The sequence below is a fragment of the Lycium barbarum genome, chromosome 6, assembly GCF_019175385.1.
Source record: "Lycium barbarum isolate Lr01 chromosome 6, ASM1917538v2, whole genome shotgun sequence".
Lineage (NCBI taxonomy): Eukaryota > Viridiplantae > Streptophyta > Magnoliopsida > Solanales > Solanaceae > Lycium > Lycium barbarum.
Window position 1 is genome coordinate 117,358,502 of NC_083342.1, and position 19,075 is coordinate 117,377,576.

Below are 19,075 nucleotides of genomic sequence, written 5' to 3' on the forward strand. Positions count from 1 at the left end.
GTAACATAAACCAGGGAGTTTGCGTTTCTTTCTCCCCACATTATTCAAACCAAAGCACTCTGTAACATATTATTCAAACATATAATTATGATAACTCTGAATCAAATCAATAAGTACATCTTATTAATTGCTTGCATTGTTTCATATGGTACTAACATTCATCAGTTTTGCTTCGCAGAGTCAAACTAGGTCAATTATGAGTTACAATTTAAACATATCCCCTTAGTAGTTTTGATACGGCAGAGATTGCAAGTTATAACATTTCTAACGTATCTTTAGATTATGTAAAATCTTCGTAAAAATAAATCATTTTTTAACCAAAAATGATAATTGCTCGAGTAGGGCAAATTTCAAATTGCAAAAAATAGCCTCTTTACTAAATGGAAAATAAAATCAGTATACAATAAATTCAATGAGACTTTGACGACCTTAAAAACCCACACATAACAAAAGTGCATACATTATCAGGAGATTTGTGGTGGAATGAATGAGACTCCTCCACACTTAATGAAAGATCTGAATTTCGAGCTATAAGAAAAATGTATTTAGTAGAGAACATTTTCTTCTTAAATCATCAGTCCTGCACGATACGCATCTAAATTAATCGAACGACAGGTTTCGTACTAAATGTTTATACAAAAAAATTAAATAAAATTATCATTCTACAAGTAATAAAGTACTCCTATGTTTAGTTTTATGCATATTAATTTGATTGGACACTGTATTTAAAAAGTAAATAAATAATTTAATAATAAAATAAAAATGAGTACTTATTATATATCGATATGTCTTTTATGATATGAGAAGTTGAAATTAAAGAACTATATTAAATATACGATTATCTTGTCTAAATAAATAAAATAAAATATAAGAACATAAATTAAATAAAAGGAGCAAGCAATAACTGGGGAAAATAAAGATAAACCAAATGAGACTTCTATTGTCTACACACATGCATCACGCGCTTGTTACCCTTTCAAGGCCTACATCAGCTCGTGAGTAAACAAAGTAGGTTCAGAAAAAGTGTTTCATGAGACAGCACGCACGCTAGTCAACAGTCAACGGTTGAAAATAAAGAGTAAAAAAGCCTCTTTTCAATGAGAAGTTACAATTCAGGAACAGATGATTCATAAAGCAAAGATTACAGTAAAGTACAGTAAACTCACCTTCAGTTACGTTTAGTCATTCACCATGGTTAAATTTCTACTCAAACCATGGTTAAAAATTAGCCCCATGCAAAACTTTGCCAAATATAAATAGACAGAAAAACATCCATAAACAAAACAAAGAAAAAGCCAAACTAAATCAAAGCCAATCTCTATCGTCATCATTGTGCCAATAGCCACTGACATAAGTCATCATTGAACATCTATTTGCCTTCTTCTTCTGCATAGATTCACACATCTAGTCTGATTAAATTTAAATTTATATTGCAAAAATATTACTTATAGCATTGCGAGTAAAATACTCTTTAATAAATGCGACTTTATATTACTTTTGTTCAAAACCTCTAATTTGAAATAACAGAGTCTTACTATTTCATCATAATTCTTGTTGTTGTCTTTAAATTAATAATAGGATACTTCAACAAAAAAGTTTTTTTTTTTGTTTCAAAAATAAAAAGGCCACAAGTATAAATATTTGTGTGTGCAGTAGTCCTTGTATATATAATCATAGGTTCTGAATCTTTCTGACGTATCCTACAAAAATTGTATTGCACTAGCCAAAGGAAAAAAGCTGTAACTCCTCTGCTACAAAAGCAAACACCCCATTTCTCTTCTTTTTGTTCCCCCCACCCCCACCCCCACCCCTTACCCCAACAACACATTCAAACCCCAGAGCAAGAAAAACCTATATCCTTTCTTTTGGATTCCAAAAGGAAAGAAAAAGTAAACTTGTTTGGTTCTTCGGAGAAGAAAAGGAGAGTAAAAAAGATGAGTGGTGAAAAAGAAGACGGTTTAGGTTTAAGCCTGAGCTTAGGAATGAGTTGCCCTCAAAATAATCTCACTTCATCATCAACTCCTCCTTTCCCTTTGAATCTCTTGCCCTTCATGCCCCATCATCAAAATTCTTCAGGTCAAATTTACAACAGTTCATAACCATATATTCTGTTTTTTTCCCCTTAATTTGTTTTGTCATGGATGCATGCTCTGTTTAAATTTGATTAGTTCATTTTTTAAAGTTTTTAGCACAGAACACATTGTACTTTTGAAATTATAGGTCCAAATTTTAGAAAAAGTTTAGTAGTTTTTCAAGATTCAGCTGAACCCATTAAATAGAGGCTTCATTCAGGCCAAGCGTTACATGAACGAGAAAATGAAAACAACCAAGTGTTTTCTTTAATTTATTTATGAAGATGTTTTTGCAGGGAGAAATGATGAGGAACGAGAAAGTGTGAGAAGGGAAATAGATATGAATGAACCAGCAAGGATGATAGATTGTGATGATGTTGATGGTGAAGAAGAAGAAGATAATCAAGTGATAATGGTCTCATCACCTAACAGTACTGTTTCGAGTGTTAGTGGGAAAAGGAGTCATGACAGAGAAGAGAACCCCACCAGCTCTCTGGACGAAGACGGCGGCGATGCGGCGGCCAGGAAGAAACTCCGGCTGTCGAAAGAGCAAGCTGCCGTTCTTGAAGAGACATTTAAGGAGCATAACACTCTTAATCCGGTGAGTGGCTGTTTTTGTAAATATTTTTGTGGCTCAAGGGTAATATTTGGAGAACAGGTTAAATCTCTTTATTTATGATAATTTATTGGAGATAAAAAAAAAATTGTTTCAACGTGTGTAATAGTTGTAGTAATTTCTTCCTTTGTGGATTTATTGGGTGGAACAAGATTTCGGCTGAAAATTTGTTACTCCCTCTTTCTCAAATTTATGTGCCTGAATTTAATTTAATTTTGATTTGAATATAAATATGAAATCTTAAGTTTTTGAAATAAGCATTTACATAAAAAGTACTCCTATACATCACAATAATGAATAATTTAAAATATTTAAAGGATTTATAAAAAAATTATGATTAGAAAAGAGTTTTTTGAATATCGAAATTCAAAAGGTACCACTTGAATTGTAAATTGAGACGGAGGAAATAGTAGTTTACGTGATTACGTCTCACCCAATTTTTCTTTTTTCTTAACAAAAGACATCTGTTTATTTTTTTTCCCAAAGAATTCTAGTAATTTTTAATACAAAGGTGTAATTAAGTTTTTTTTTTTTTTTCAGAAGCAAAAGTTGGCTCTGGCGAAACAGCTGAATCTCAGGCCAAGACAAGTGGAGGTGTGGTTTCAGAACAGGAGGGCAAGGTAATGTTATTTGCTTGCTGCATTAAGGGTATTTTTGGCATTGGAATAATATGTCACGTTTGTAGCATGAATCTTCGATGTTACTATGGACACACGTGTTGTGTTCCATTATAAAATTTAATAATGATAATCTAAGTAATGTCCTGTCGGGTGATACACGTGTGCATGGATTATACATCTCACCCTGGAATCTAAAATTGTCTAACAATCTATTCTAGTTGCAATTAATAAACTTTTATCCCATTATGCTTTGGTCAAACAACATAAGTGTATTATATTGTCTTGTAAAAATAGCAAACTAGTATATTATTGGCACATAACTTTTATTAATTTAAGTTTCACCATTTGAAAATTCCATCAAGTAAAGAGTACCGGGTTTGGATATGGGTTAATGCAATCTCATTTTCTGGGTCTACATGTTTTTTGGTTTGTCATCTGGTGTCCGGTACTCGCTTCGAGGCCCCGAATAAATCTCAGATTCACGTCGGGAAATCACTTTAGGGGTAAAACACTCTCTATCAATGGCGATTCTGGTCTCACGGCTGGAAGCGAAGCCGAGGCCTCTGGTTGAGGATGAAAGGGCAATTTCCCACTGCAACCTTTTGTGATGGTCAACATAAGGTTTAAATAAGTATAAAGAAGATACTACAAGTAAAAACACAAAATCAATTACAAAATCAGAATAGTCCTTGTGGGTAATCTCCTTCCCATTTCCCCTTCTCCTACTCCCTACTCCCTATGTAATATTTTTTTTTATAGTCCCTAATTAATCAAGGAGAGGATGAAAATCAAATTTTGAGATTTAATGAATAATCAATGAGAAAATTATAATAAACTTTGCCGATATGATGGGGTTTTAAATGGATGGTCGAAATTAAACACCTGAGATACATGGTAGGTTGTGCTGTTGTGCCACTTGTTTAGGGACGAATTCAGTATTTAAACGCAAAACACCTTTAATTTTTAAGGTTCCAACACCTTCTATTTTTAAGGTTCTTAGCACTGGTCTGTTGTATTCTGAACTAGTTCATCGAGCGGCATCAATTCATAATAGAAAACTAATTTTCTATGATGATAATACTTCATTTAGAAGGTCTAAATGATGGCTTGAAATGATGCAGGACCAAGTTGAAGCAAACAGAGGTTGATTGTGAATACTTGAAGCGTTGCTGTGAGAATCTGACAGAGGAAAACAGGCGTCTGCAGAAGGAAGTTAGTGAGCTTAGAGCATTGAAACTTTCTCCACAATTGTACATGAACATGAGCCCTCCCACCACCCTTACCATGTGCCCTCAGTGTGAGCGTGTGGCAGTTTCGTCATCTTCATCCTCGGCAGCCTCTTCGTCAGTCACCGGAGCTAGTGCCTCTCGCTCACACCAACACGCGCTAGGCGCCCTCCACCAACCGCCAGTGCCCCTTAACAAACCGTGGGCTGCAATTCTCTCCCCTAAACCACTCAACATGCAACGGCCAGAAATGTAATTTACTCTTGTTGTGAGGGTGAAGAAGTAATTGAACTCTTTTTGGAGCCAAACAGATAGACAAAAGGTAGTGAAAAGTGGTCCAGATAGGGTAGGGAGAAAAGTGTTTATAGAGTAGAAAAGATTGAATGAGATGATTACAAGAGAATCTGAGTTGTTTTATTTTTGTTTGGGTTCTCTTTAGTAGATGAATGATTAATGTTCTAAAAAGTTGGATGTAATGTGGGGTTTGAAAGGAGCAGTTGTTGAATTTGTTCATTTCATTTTGTGTAGGAAAATGGTTATTTAAATGGGAAGACATAATTGTGTTCACTAGCCATTTTATATGCATAAATCCATGCTTTTTGCATGAAGATCCTCTATTCCCAACTTTTCTGTACAAGAATCATGGGGTCCTCTTAGGCACTTGTGCACATGATTGCTATGTACTACAGTACTATCCACATATACCTTGTACCCCTAAAAGTATTTGACTATTCAGGATTCTCCATCTAGGTCACAAAGTCTATTAACTTAACCCACCCCTTACGTCCTTTTATTTATTTGAAAACAGTGGTGAATCAGCTTAAATATACCTCCACAGAAGATGTACCATATAAATTTGTCGTCAAGGTTTAGACAAATATTTAGACAAATATGAAGAAGTGACTTAGTCTTCATTGTCTATATCGAGATCTGTATGTTGATCTCTATTGTCTTCACCCGTTCATTGAGAGTTAGGCCACACTCCAACCTACCCACTTGGTATCTCTGTGTACAAGAGTCGCAAGAAGCACTTCATTTGTTGCCAGGTATAACAGGCGTGCTCAAGGTCATAAGTTGCAATCTTTTGGTTTTGGTCGGGGTATGTGTGTGTTTGTGTGTGGGTGGCCTGACCTGATCTCAAACACTAGCAAAGTTTCAACAACAAAACTTTCGATACAGTTGATATAAGTTATCATTTTTTGGAGCAATATCTCCCTAACATGATAGCCACATAAACTACAACAGAAATATATGAAACAAAAGGGATGGCAGAAATCTCAAATTGCCTTGGTACAGTTCGTATGAAATATATCGAGAAGAATACAGACTTAAAGAAACAGCCTCTCTACCTCCCAAGGTAGAGGTAAGGTCTGCATACACTCTACCCAGACCCCACTTGTGAGATTATAGTGGGTATGTTGTTGTAATGCAGACTTAAAGAGAGGAAGCACAGCCCTTTTTGAACATAAGCTAAACTCAATCTCAACTTCAATCGAAATGCAAAGACATATACAAGTGCAATTCCGAAGTAAACATTCATCTGTAGTGATGACCTTTTTTCCATAAATTGCTACAGTACTGTGTTCATCCAGCTTTAGTAAACAGGTATCGGTCACACAGTATTCACAGTGTCAGCAAGACAACGCAGTATGCATCCCAAACCAGCTTTTTCAGTCAGTTTCTCATGGATCCTTAGGCATTGGTCACATGTTGGGCGGTCTCCAGTAGACAAACCTCTATACAAGTACCTGCATATCAGATAAGAAGGTTCGACTGTGAATCTTGTAACCCTTTTTCAGAAATATGCCACAGTACTTGTGAATCAGATAGATCTATTGGACAAATTACAAAAAAAAATCTATTGAACGAATTACAAGGCATATTCACATTAAGTGAGTTCATTTCAACTAATAGCGTGTGTAGAGCAGAGCCCAGATGGTCAATATCCGGAAAAAAATATGTCTCCTCCCATTCTATAACTTCAACTAGCTGACTCTTTCTTCTATTCATAAGGTTCAAATTAAATATGCTGGGGTATCTGCTACGATCCATTAAAGCAAATGAAAGATGTCAAAAAGAGTCGATTCAACGAGGAATTGTCACCTTATATCACATAATTCCTTCGTCTTCTTTACACTAACAACAATGAAGATATAAGCAGATTTAGGACTAAACATTAACCAAGAACCATAAGAAACCAAATCAGCGGCAACTGTTTAAAGTTGGCTTGTCGACAAAGGTACAGTATTGGTGTAACCATGTTTACTGCAACTTAAAAAATCAACGCAATCAGCATACAACCATAACTGCAGAGGTGAGAAATCTCTTTTCTTTGCTCCTAACCTTAATTAACTAGATACTACATTAACCTATGTAGACCACAGACTTTTTGAGGAGACACACTTGAGTATCAATTAGCCTAGAGACAAAGCTTTGAATTTTGCGTTATGTACTTGGTATTTGGTGTTATGGTGTTACACTAGGTATGTTGCTGTACTTGGTATTTGGTGCAATTTGGATGCTTTACTAAGACTTATGATTGTTGGATCATTTTATGTTCTTTTTGCATCTTCTTAAATTCTTACAATATTTTTTATCCCTGTTGCTCGGATCTCCAAAGATGTGCGGGATCCTTCAAGAATCACACAACTTTTGAAGGAACCGACATGCGTCAGGCAGCATTTTTTAACCATCCCAGAAAGATAGTTTTTTATTAGTTTAGGTTATATATAGTATAATATACTTCAAAACTATAAGATCCTGTCCAATTTGGGTCTTCCATTATTTTCAAAATTGTGTCTTAATGCAAGACATGACACTTTTTTGAAATAATGGCGACATGACACTCATGTTTGTTGTTTCTTTCTGTGCTTCTTATGTCGAACCAATGGGGAACATTAATTCTCAAGTCCTCATATGTGGAAGACAAATCCATCACGGCCTTATATTTTCATCAACTATTTTAAACTTGGAGAAAATAACAAAAATATATTGGAAATGATTTAATTATGGTCCGAAGAATCTCGATAGTAGTGCCATGAACAATCCTTTGTGAGATTTGATTTTTTTAATAAACTGCATATGGTCAATATATGTAATAGGTGATTGAAAATTTAGAACGGATGTTAAGTGGGTGGAAGAGGCTATACTTGTCCAAGCGGAGAACAGAACGCTGTTGAATTCTACTTTGACTAGCTAGAAATTGATGAAGGTTTTATGGGAGGAAAAGGACGGAGTATATATATCATTTGATGGACTGGGAGAAAATAAAGCCCCCTTCATGGGAATAAGGAGATCAGATGTATTTTTTTGATCAGGAAAGGAGATCAGATGTACAAATATGGTCTTGTAGCAAACTGGATATGGAGATTATATAAGCTGATGCCTTACAGAAAAAGGTGATAGTTCTTTTTTTATTTTTTATTTTATTTTTGGACAAAGTGTAAAGAAATAAAGGTGATATTTTCTAAATGCAGAACATCTTGAAATGGATGGTAGCCGAATGAAATAACTGAGTAACACTATGAAAAGGGATTATGAAGGGGAACGATGAGTTCACAAGGTTCACTGGGTTTATTGTTGGGAATTGTAATTGGAAACAATATAGTTGGACATACGATGTGGAAACTGAAATTAAACTTGAAGCAGGCTTATCCAAGGGTCTATGCGATTACTCATGATAGGATCAATTGTCTCTGAACTCATCACAAGAAGAACTAGGGGTTCATTTTGGAAAATTCGCTTGAGAAGACCTATTCAGATAGGAAATGGAGAGAAGTACAGGAGTTCAAATTGATCTACATTTCCTCTGTGGCAGAAAGTGGTGAGTATATAGTGGTGTTGAAACGAGCATTAGTACATCTTCAATGAGCTTCTATTATATGGGTCTTACCAGAGAGAAGAAAGGAAGACATGGTGAAAGGAGATATGGATATACACAAACACCAAATACACAGGGGCGTCTTGAGCATTAGGCCAATAAGGCCAATGCCTTAGGCCCCCATAACTTGGGGGACCCACTTTTTTCTAGGTATATATTTATAATGTATTAATTATTTTCAATTTTGAATAATTTTTTTAAAAAGTACTACTACTTTTTGTGCCCACTTTTTACTATACAGTAAAACCTCTCTATAACAGTTTGGGTTCGAAATTTTTTGGCTATTATAGCGATTGGTTGTTATATACCCATAACAGCAGTGACATTTAAATAATATTTCGCTGTTATATGCAAAAAAGATGCATAAAATCTAACTTTTCATTTTTAATTGTCAAATCCTAAGGTTAATCACACTTTGTATAACGAAGAAAAATCATTGAATGAATACACACACACACACACACTCTTTAGATAAGTTAAGGCCTCGCATTAGAGTTTCGCCTTAGGCCTCCAATATCGTCGAGACGCCCTTGCAAATAAGTGACCTCACAAGGCCTCGCATTAGAATTTCGCCTTAGGCCTCCAATATCTTTGAGACTCCCTTGCAAATAAGTGACCTCACATGCTGCATCGAATGGGATGCAATTCTTTCTGACAGAAAATCACATAAGGAGGAAACAAATTACTGTAAGTTGGGTTTTCATGAGCACGAGCCAAGAAGTATCACTGTATGAGAAGGATGGTGATCACTTATTGTTATACTGCAGAATGGCCTCACAGCTATGGGAAGAAGTGTTTCTTTTTACACCATAAGAGAGTGTTAAGAGCATGACAAGTTGGAGGGTAAGAAAGCATCAGAAGAGTTGAAAACAACATGGAAAACTAGGCCACTTTGCCTTTCTAAGACTACATGGAATGAAAGAAGTAGGAACTCTTTCAAAGCAATGAGAAAAGCTTAAGGAATGTGAAGAGTTTCTTTCATTTCAGTCATATATTCACCATAAAGAAAGAATATATTCTCGTATAGTAAATTAGGTTAGCTTAATAGGAGACCAGTAGCCTACATAACCACATTGTACATGTATTTTTGAGCACATTAATGAAAATGATATCCGGCAATAAAAAGAATTCAAACTTTTAGCGTTTTTACAGTGCTATCTAAATTTATAAGCATCATTTCAAATCATTGTAGACATTCAATTCATTACACAAATTGGTCAAGTTAAAACCCTAGAAAAGTGAAACAGGGCCAAGTACAATCAGACAGGAAAATGTAGGGTAATGTTTGTATATGTGGAGAGACATGGCCCTACTAATAGTAATTCTTACAACAATGCAGAATGTACATATCAAGACAAATTGTAAATCAAAGGCGAAGGCGACACAATATCTTGATAGAAGAAAATAAGTCAAATAGTTTCACTCAACAAATAGGAAAGGCAAGGTCCTTTTCTTTCTGATAAGTGGAAAGAAAACGAGGTCTTATCAGCCACATTTATCATAAGAGACAATTTTGAACTAGCGGGACTGACTTCTAAGTGAGGAGCAGTATGTAAATAGTCTACTTGAATCCCATTTAAATTGACAAGATGGGGTTGGGACTCTCAATTCTCAATATCGGTAATGGTCACCATTCGGAAAGTGGCCATATGGATTAAATTTCTGTGACTATGTGTTCAATATTTCTTCCTTGCTTTGCAGCACTGAGCTATCCCATAATATTCTAAGCTACAGAGGGTATGGCGTCTCCCTGTCACTGAAAAATCCATACTAACCTGAGCATCTCAACTTCAAGATCATAATACCAAAACCTGATCGCTATACTAACGACTCATTTTAACCCGTACAAAACCAATAAAAAGTACCCAAACATGATCGCCACATAGGTCAAACATATCTTGGCTGCAGATCATTTAAAATTTCTCCAACTCAAAAAGTAACAAGTTAAAGATTTTATATCACTCAAATTTCAATCTCCTCGGCCAATATCTTAAGCTACTATAAGAGAATAATAAATATGCTGGCACATTTAAGAGTAGGGACACTTTGCGTCTTTCACCAAGTTATCATATGGTTATTCTCAGATGTTTCCAGAAAATAGCAACTTCAAGCCCATCAATTACCCTTTCCAACCCCCTGAATTCAGCCCTTTGTCATATCATGAAGGTAAAACTTTGTAAAGCAACAACATATAGATAAAGCAACTAAATCTCATGGTTCAAAAGCAGAATATCTTCATCTTAGTGCTCAATTGCCACACCAACCCAAGTTGTTCCTAATGAACTTTCCGACCCTTCTTGCCAGATGATTCCTTGAGCTTAAATTAAGTGTTTAAATATGTAGTCTCACATCAGATTCCTGGACTGAAATTTGCACCCAACCAAGCACCTAGCAAGTACTACACCAGTTCCCTGGTTGCTGGTAATATAAAACCTAACGAAAAGGCAATCTCACCTACCTACAAGGTGAATTCATTTAGAAAAACATTTTTCGAAGCTGCAGTATCTTGTAATCATGAAGATGTAAGACCAATACAAAGTTTAAACCAGTAGTTGCATGTTAAAAACCCAAGTTGAGGTTATATAATGCATGCATGTTGTTGATCCAATTTGATGAGGCATATTGTTGGCATTTACCAAAATGTCCAACTAGAGTTCTTTGGAAATATTTAACAAAGTATCTCATGTTCACTAGATTTCATGACCCATCTCAAATCCATAGTAACCTAAAGTAAATAAACATAAGCTATTTAGTGCAGTGTATAAGAATGTGCAATCTCAAATTATGCGATTTTCAGGCCATGGTACTCGATATAAGAGCTCTAAAAGATTGTTCAACTAATTATTCCACTTAATTCTTTTCTTTTCTGAGCATGGTAAACCCCATTCCCAAAGCTCTCCCACCTAGGAGTCTCACTGTGGCTTTTCCCATTTTTCTCCCATTGGTGACTCGAAGCCCGACCTCGAAACTGGAGGTGGAAGGATCTTATTACTAGGATATTCCGTCCTGGTCTATTTTCCAGTTGAACAAGATTACAACTCTGAACTGGTCCTTAGAAGCAAACTGACAGAGAAATATTTGTCTATTCAATCATAGAGCAGAACATTGTTTATTTCACTTTCTTCTTGACCTTATACTTAGTTGCATATATATATATATATATGTAACCACACAAATCTATTTGAAATGCATTGCAACACCATCAGTTCGTCTGCTATTTCCTGGATAACATCACTTATTTCACACAATTCCCATTATCTTGTCCTTTACTTTCTATATTCCATTATGCAATAATGGAGAATCCCAGATAGAGTAATCGTAGCCTAACATTATTCACATCATTACAGATTGGCAACATAATCCTCAAGTTCTACCTAGGCCAAAATACATAGAACAAATTAGGAACAAAAATGAGCTTACTTCATGAGAATATCATAGTACTCAGGATCCAATGCAGAGAACAAGCTATCCACATCCTTTATAGCCATTATAGCCCTATGCACTACAATCCAATTAGCAGACTGCAAATTCCCAAAACACAAAAACACTTATTATCAACTCACAAGTTACATCATAGACAAATATCCTAACAAAATGAATATTTTATTTTTTTTACAAAAAAGATTGAACCTTGCATCTTTCATCCTTGGTCTTGGGAGGTGATCCTTCTAGAGCTGTTTTTAGAGCTTCAACTGGTTTATACCTAACAAATAACCAAGATCACATGTGGGTATTCATTATTAAGCAGATATAAATGTGGGTTTTCATTTTTATGCAGGTATGAAAAAGAAAAATTGAAACTTTGTAATATAGCAATTTGTGTGTACTGTTTGAGTAAGCTTTCGATCTTGCGAGACTTGTGTTCGATTCTGGTGATTATGCCTTCGTAATTATCTGCTTCTACTATCTCAGCCATTTATAAGGAAGGTCTCTACCTTGAACCCAATTTGCATAAACAGCTTTTGGGATCTTCAATCAGAGTGTTTGATGCTTCAAATTCTGGTCTCTCTTCATTACCAACTGGAGTGAGAAATGAGTTTTAACTCTACTATCCTGTAAATTGCAGTTTCGTTCCTCTTAATCTTAAAACTATACATATAACCCTCTTCCCTTTACTCTCTGTATTTAAAATAAAAATAATAATTATACTTGTTTATAAAATCTCAACTTTTTCAATGAAATTCATGTCCAATTATAAGTTCAACTTTAAATATTTTCTTTTTCTCAATTTCAATTGAATATTGTCCAAACAATCAACACCGTATGTCAAATATTCAAGTTATTGTAATAATTACTAGATTCTCAATAAAATAATTCCTTTTTATATAAATAAAATACGGTATATAATATTTTTTTTTCCAGAAGAAAGATAATGCGGAAATTTCCGTTATTTTCAAAAATATTGCACAAACACATAGGTATGAAACACATTACCACTCACTCATTTGTAATTAAAATAATTGATTAAATGACCATGTACAAAATATAATCAGATCGCTTCTGTCAGAATCGTCCATGTAAAGAGAGGGCCATATACCTCTAATCAATTTGGTAAAGAGCTCTTTTAACTAATTTCCTCAATATTTGTTGGGGCTGTGGGGGGAGGGGAGGATAAGTGAGTTCAAATATCACTACTTCCTTCTCTTCCAGTTCCACTTATGTAATACTCTTGTCACAAATATTGATGTTTTGAAAAATCGAATTTGCTTAAGCATATTTAATGTTCAACAAGAACAAGAGTTATTATTTGTTAGAATTGCATGAGGGGGTAAATGTAAAAATTAACATTAGAGAAGGGGAAGAGAGAAAAAAATGCGTACTAGAAAATACTTGATTATTTGTTAGAAATGTAGGAGGACTAAATGTGGAAATTAACTTTAATTATCTATCGCAATCACCGCTAGAAAATGGACCTTTGCTTGATAATGGAGTGAAAGAAAACCGTAAAATAATGACACCCTGTGTTCCTTGTCTCTCTCTTTCACACAGTCACACAAAAAATATAGTCTCTTCCACACACTCTATCATTCCCTTTTGTCTTTCCCTTTGTTGTTAAGTCTTCCTTTCTTCCCTTTCACCTAAACTCCAAAAATCTTCTCTTTTTTCTTTCAACAATGGCAGCATCTTCACCTTCAAACTATTCCCAGCAACCCCATTTTTCAGTTCCTCAAAGACCCTCAAAAACAGTTAAGCAGCAGCATTCAAGTAAGTCTCGTTCTAACATTTTCTTGAAATCTGTAGTGGTCATGATTGTTCTTGTTGTTATTCCACTTTTTCCTTCCCAAGCTCCTGACTTTATAACTCAGAGGATAGTAACTCAGTTTTGGGAGCTTTTTCATCTTTTGTTTATTGGCATTGTTGTCTGTTATGGTTTGTTTTGTAAAAGAAGTAGTAACAAGACTTATGCTGAAACACAATATTCAAGATTTGATAGTTCGGAGGTATATGCTTCTGGGATGTCTAATGTAGCTTCAATTTTTGATGTTGGGGTTGAAAATTATTGTGGGTTTGATGAGAAAAGAGTGATTCCAAATTGGGATGCTCAAATCTTGCATCATGGAAGTAGGGAACAGGAAAGGTTTGAGCTTGTTGAGGGTGAAAAAATTAGATCTTTTTCAGATGAAAATGGAGCTGAATTTTTTTGTGGGTCTGGTGACAAAAGAGTGATCCAAAATTGGGATTCTCAGTTTTTGCATTATGGGTATAGGGGCCAAGAAAGGTCTAATCTTGATGAAAGTGAGAAAAGTAGATCCTTTGCAGGTATAGATGGGGTCGAAAACACGGAGGGGTTTAATGAGAGGGAAGTAGCTCAAGTTTGGAATTCTCAGTACTTTTATGGTGAATCTATGGTGGTTGTTGCCAATGGAAACTATGGGGTTGAAAAGGTATCCCACATTGACCATAGACCTTTAGGCTTGCCGGTTAGGAGCCTGAGAGACAGAGCTTTGAATGCTGAAAAACCTGAATCTATTCATGAAGATTCTGTTAATTCAGGAAGTTCTTCTGGTAGTATTGGTTATGAAGTTAGAGGGGAGAAGATAAGAGGTATGGATCCCATCAATTTGAGGAGGAAGTTTGAGGAAGCTTCTGGACCTCGCCAAGTTTCATGGCGCTCGAGGTCTCAAAGGAGGGAGCTAGAAGGAGTGAATACGGGTAGACCGCCTTCACATTCTAGACCTCACTCGGTTGGTCAATTGGAGTTTGGGCATCTTAAGTCTAGGTCATTCAGTAAACCGGTATCCTCTCGGACTAGTCCTACTTCTTCTTCACCAACTATTACCTCGCCTTCATCCTCTTTCTCTTCAGAAAATGGAGGTGTTGAAATGCCACTTTCTGACCCACATTATGCTTTTGAGAGTGTACCCGTTCCAATTTCACAACAGAAAGGAACATCCATTGGAGAATCAGCAGTTTTAACTTCAAATGTCAAACAATCTAGCGACGTGTCATGTTCAGAAATGAATGTGCTGCTGAGAGATGACTATGAAGAGGATGAAAAAAAGATGAAAATGAGTCCTTCCAGCAGAGAAGCACGCCATGTTCAAGGTCATCCACATTCTAAGTCTCACTCTGCTGGAGAAACTGAGTTTGAGCAGCATCAAGAGCCATGGTCATTCTGGAATCGAGTACGCTCTCAAATTGTTCCCAATTCTTCTTCGCCCAGAGTGATCTCACCCGCCTCTCCAGAAATGGAGAACTCCAGAAAGCAAGACCTTGAGAGACTCAAGAATGTCAAGCCTCCACCCCTCCAAGTTAGTCAACCAGCAGCGAGATCAGTGAATGATGCAGCTGCATTCGTTGCTTCAAAGACTCGACGATCTACAGTTGGTTCTTCCTCAGAGTTTGATATGCTTCGTACATCTAAAGATAAACTGAAGGATGTTGCACCTCTGAATGGTGAAGCAACATACCATACCTCAAAGTCTCGAGCATTTAGCACTGGTTCTTCTTCAGAAATAACCATGCAGGAATGTTCAAAAGATAAATTGAAGCATATCAGCAAGGATCTTAAACAGGATTCTTCATACACACAAAAACAAAGTGTCAACTCCTTGGTCTCGGATGTGAAACAGCCAGTAGCTGTGAAAATTTCGCCAAGGGGAAAATCAGTCAGAACAGTTAGATCTCGAAGAAGTTATATTGATAGATCAAAAAGAAAGGTAGATTGTCCAAAAGAAGGTGGAGATATAAATGAGGTAATTTGTGATCAATTTGACACAATTTCATCCTTGAAATGCATCAATGAAGAAGAGGATTCATTACCACCAGTCAATCCCAGGAAAGGCATTCTTGACAGCAGTGGCCCAATTCCAAGCTCAGCAGTCTTTGAAAGTGAGCCTGCAGCAAAGCAACATTTTCCAAATACAGATATTGTGGAGTCCAAGCAGAACTCAGAATCCAAAGGGAACTCAAAGAGTGTGTTAACTAATTCTCACATGAGTTCAGATGAAGAAGCTGACTTTGACCTTGCTGATGATGTGGATCTAGGAAGTGAGGTTGATAGAAAAGCTGGTGAATTCATTGCCAAGTTCAGAGAACAGATTAGGCTTCAGAAAATTGAATCATTTCGACGGACCAGTGGTTAGTTGCTAATAATTTGTCGTGAGGTATGTCAGTGATTTTAGTATGCTAAAGAAGGATGTCTTCCCTTGTTTAGTGGGAACCCAGTAGTAAAATTGATCATTTGTTTATATATGTTTAGCCTCTCTTTGTGTAAACATACACTTGGAATGTTATTAAAAATTACCTGCTGCTCAGGTGTCTAGGAGGGACATACTTTCTTGCATTTTTCCCTTCTTGGAAGACTACATTTAGAGTTTTCCATCATTATAACTTTCGTTTTACTCAGAATTCATGTTACCTTGCAATTCAAGATTATTTTTTATTTGTATTCGTCTAGATATATTCTTCCAGGTGAATACATATCCACATTTGGGTCATCCATAATTTTCATTATACAAGTAATAGAAAGCTGAATTGCCCAATCATTAATATCAGATGGCAGGTCCCCTATTGTACTGCAACTAGTTCTTCCATTCGTAATTGCATTAGCTTTCACTGTTTTCCTTTACTTTTCTCATTTTTAATACTCATTACTTCATTATTTGTACCTTTGATATCTCTATCTTGACCTGCAAAATGGCGTTTGTTTCAAAACAGGTGGAAAAATTTTATGTATATTTTTTTTTTCCAGTTTCGCAAAAATGAAGAAAAAAGTCAGATTTGAGACACAAGCACGACATACAAACACCATTGGGGAAATTGTAGCTCTATTATTTCAATCATGATTTGAGATACTTAACATATGCGAAGGGCATATACCCAGGACCAATTACGAAATAGTCAGGGGAATGATACTACTTGTCCACAATTTATAAGATAAAAATGAAGAATAAAGATTCTCGAGTGAAATTTACAGCAGATAGAATCAAATTCTCAAAACCTCATCCTCCTATTCCAGCAGCGCTTGGGAGCATGAGGTTCATTAGCAGGTTTAGGCATATCGTGAAAGTCCACCGTTACGATCCTTCTCTTGGCTTGCTTTTGCTTGCTTGATTCAAATCTCTTCTTTTCTGTGTCACCATTGGTTTTAGAACCGGCCTATCATTCTCCATCTTCTTGAAACCTTTGTGACTCTGTTTCTCTTTTGTTATTTCCTCTCCATCAGAAATAAGTTGTTTTTCAGGACGAGCAACTTCTACACGTTTGATACCAATGTTCATCCTTCTTCATCGATCCCATATTAACAGTGGTAGTACTATGGGACTGTTGTTTTGCTTCTTTATCACCATTCAAATCTTCTCTTCATCTCTGTGACACTTCCCATTGGATTGCAGCTGTTCTGTTTCAGATGCAGTGTTTTAAAAGGCAGTTTCAAGACTCGCTTCGGGGCTCGCCTCGAGACGAGGCACTGGCAAAACGCCTCGGGCCTCACGTGCGGGGCTTAGTTTCTGTGAGGCTTACGCCCTAAGTGTCCGACTGTACGCCCTAAACACGCCAAATGCCCAACGCTTGTGGCTCGCCTAACAATTCTTACACAAATTATATGTTAAATTCATTAATTAAAATCGTTGACCCTCATAATTCTTTAACACGTGAATAATACTTAATAGTTTTTCATCTATAGAAATAAGAAGATTGTGTGTAACTCAAATAACAAGTCGTAGTATTGCATATTTACTATTTGAGAACAACGTGAGGGTGAATATCACTTAATATTTCTTTTAAAAATACATAGCCGATTTGTACATTTTCACTTATCATTGGTCTTTTGTCCTATGTATCAAAATTATCATATTTTATTATTTCGCTATTGAAAGTAATTTTAATTTTATTCGTGAAGGAATTACGTTTTAATTATAATACTGATAAAGTTTATTGATATAAAATGAATAATATGATAGTAATATTGTTTTAAGAAATTGTGATTTTTTCATTGTTTGAAAGTTAAGATGTTAGAGTTAATTTGTATTCCATAATAGCTTTTATTTCATTGTATTGTTTATACTTGTAAAATTATGTTATATATAATTATAAGTTGTAAGTAGGGGTGGCTCAAGGATGAGACTAGTAAACCTTTTGTTTTAGGCCCTCAAACTTTTGAGGCCCCAAAAAATTTTACCGATAAATTTTATGGTTTATTTTATCTTAGATAATATTGTAAAAAGAAGTACAAAATATATATATAAAAAAAAAAAAGCAAAAACATTATCTACTTTTTAAGAGCAATATTCTAAAACTTTGGACTAAGCTACTCAAATCTTCATATTTTAAATAAAGATTTTACAATAACATCTTAGGTAATGTCTTTAAAACACATGGCTAATATCTTATTGACTTGAATTGATCCTCACTAATATAAATACTCATGTTGCTATATGTCATTTATTTACAGTTTTCTTTTATTTTTTATGTAATTTTACCTATATAAAAATTATTGTAATTATTATATTTTATGAAATACTAAAAATAAATACCTATGGGGCTTACGCCCCGTGCCTCGGGGCTTATGCCTCGCTGAGGCAAATGTAAAACGCCCCGCCTTTTAAAACACTGTTCGGAGGAGCAACTTGTAATTTAATCTTCATCATCGGCTTCTCTAATCCCGTAGTAGCAACAGTAATCTTCTTGTCAGTTTGGGTACTATGTTTTTCTTTCTCAGATTCTTCTTGTTCAACGTTGAATAATTCATCATCTTGTTTATCAGTAACACGCTCGTCATCTTCTTCTTCATCATCACTGAAAATCAAATCACAATCGTCATTGTTTATTCCGGGGTGCATTATGGTCTTCAATATACTGCTTTTGCTCTTCTCAAACTAAGCCGGATACTTCGATCGACCAACTGTGATAGCTCCAATCAACTCAAATATATTCGCAGGCTTCTCTTCTACGGAGAAATAACTCATGAAGATTGCTTTTATATCCATGCTAACTCTCAACACAACAACAACTTCTTATAATCCTAGTAAGAAAACTATATATGATGAACTATTAGTAAAGAGTGGTGAGCGACTTTAACCTCTAACATTCACTCTCTTTTATAGGCCCTAATTGAGAGGAAATATGGAAACTATTATTCCTTTTCCTATTGTTGTAGGAGTACAACACGACTAAAAACCTACTCAAGAAAGATAAGGAAAGTAAAGACACCAACGGTG

General features: G+C 35.5%; 3 protein-coding genes across 3 annotated transcripts; 2 read left to right on the forward strand and 1 right to left on the reverse strand.

Moving 5' to 3' along the window:
* Window positions 1-1,308: 1,308 nt before the first annotated feature.
* LOC132645779 (homeobox-leucine zipper protein HAT3) lies at window positions 1,309-5,101 on the forward strand. Its single transcript, XM_060362977.1, has 4 exons — window positions 1,309-2,076; window positions 2,369-2,673; window positions 3,229-3,308; window positions 4,430-5,101. The coding sequence occupies exons 1-4, from the start codon at window positions 1,935-1,937 to the stop codon at window positions 4,788-4,790; spliced, it is 888 nt and encodes a 295-aa protein (XP_060218960.1). The 5' UTR covers window positions 1,309-1,934; the 3' UTR covers window positions 4,791-5,101.
* Window positions 5,102-5,784: 683 nt separating this feature from the next.
* LOC132645780 (actin-related protein 2/3 complex subunit 5A) lies at window positions 5,785-12,526 on the reverse strand. The gene is made up of 4 exons (XM_060362978.1): window positions 12,242-12,526; window positions 12,045-12,117; window positions 11,835-11,935; window positions 5,785-6,282 (listed from the first exon to the last, which is right to left on the reverse strand). Exons 1-4 carry the CDS (start codon window positions 12,328-12,330, stop codon window positions 6,147-6,149), a joined length of 399 nt encoding a protein of 132 aa, XP_060218961.1. The 5' UTR covers window positions 12,331-12,526; the 3' UTR covers window positions 5,785-6,146.
* Window positions 12,527-13,357: 831 nt separating this feature from the next.
* On the forward strand, window positions 13,358-16,303 carry LOC132645781 (uncharacterized). Its single transcript, XM_060362980.1, has one exon. It carries the CDS (start codon window positions 13,529-13,531, stop codon window positions 15,998-16,000), a length of 2,472 nt encoding a protein of 823 aa, XP_060218963.1. The 5' UTR covers window positions 13,358-13,528; the 3' UTR covers window positions 16,001-16,303.
* The last annotated feature ends 2,772 nt before the right edge of the window (window positions 16,304-19,075 follow it).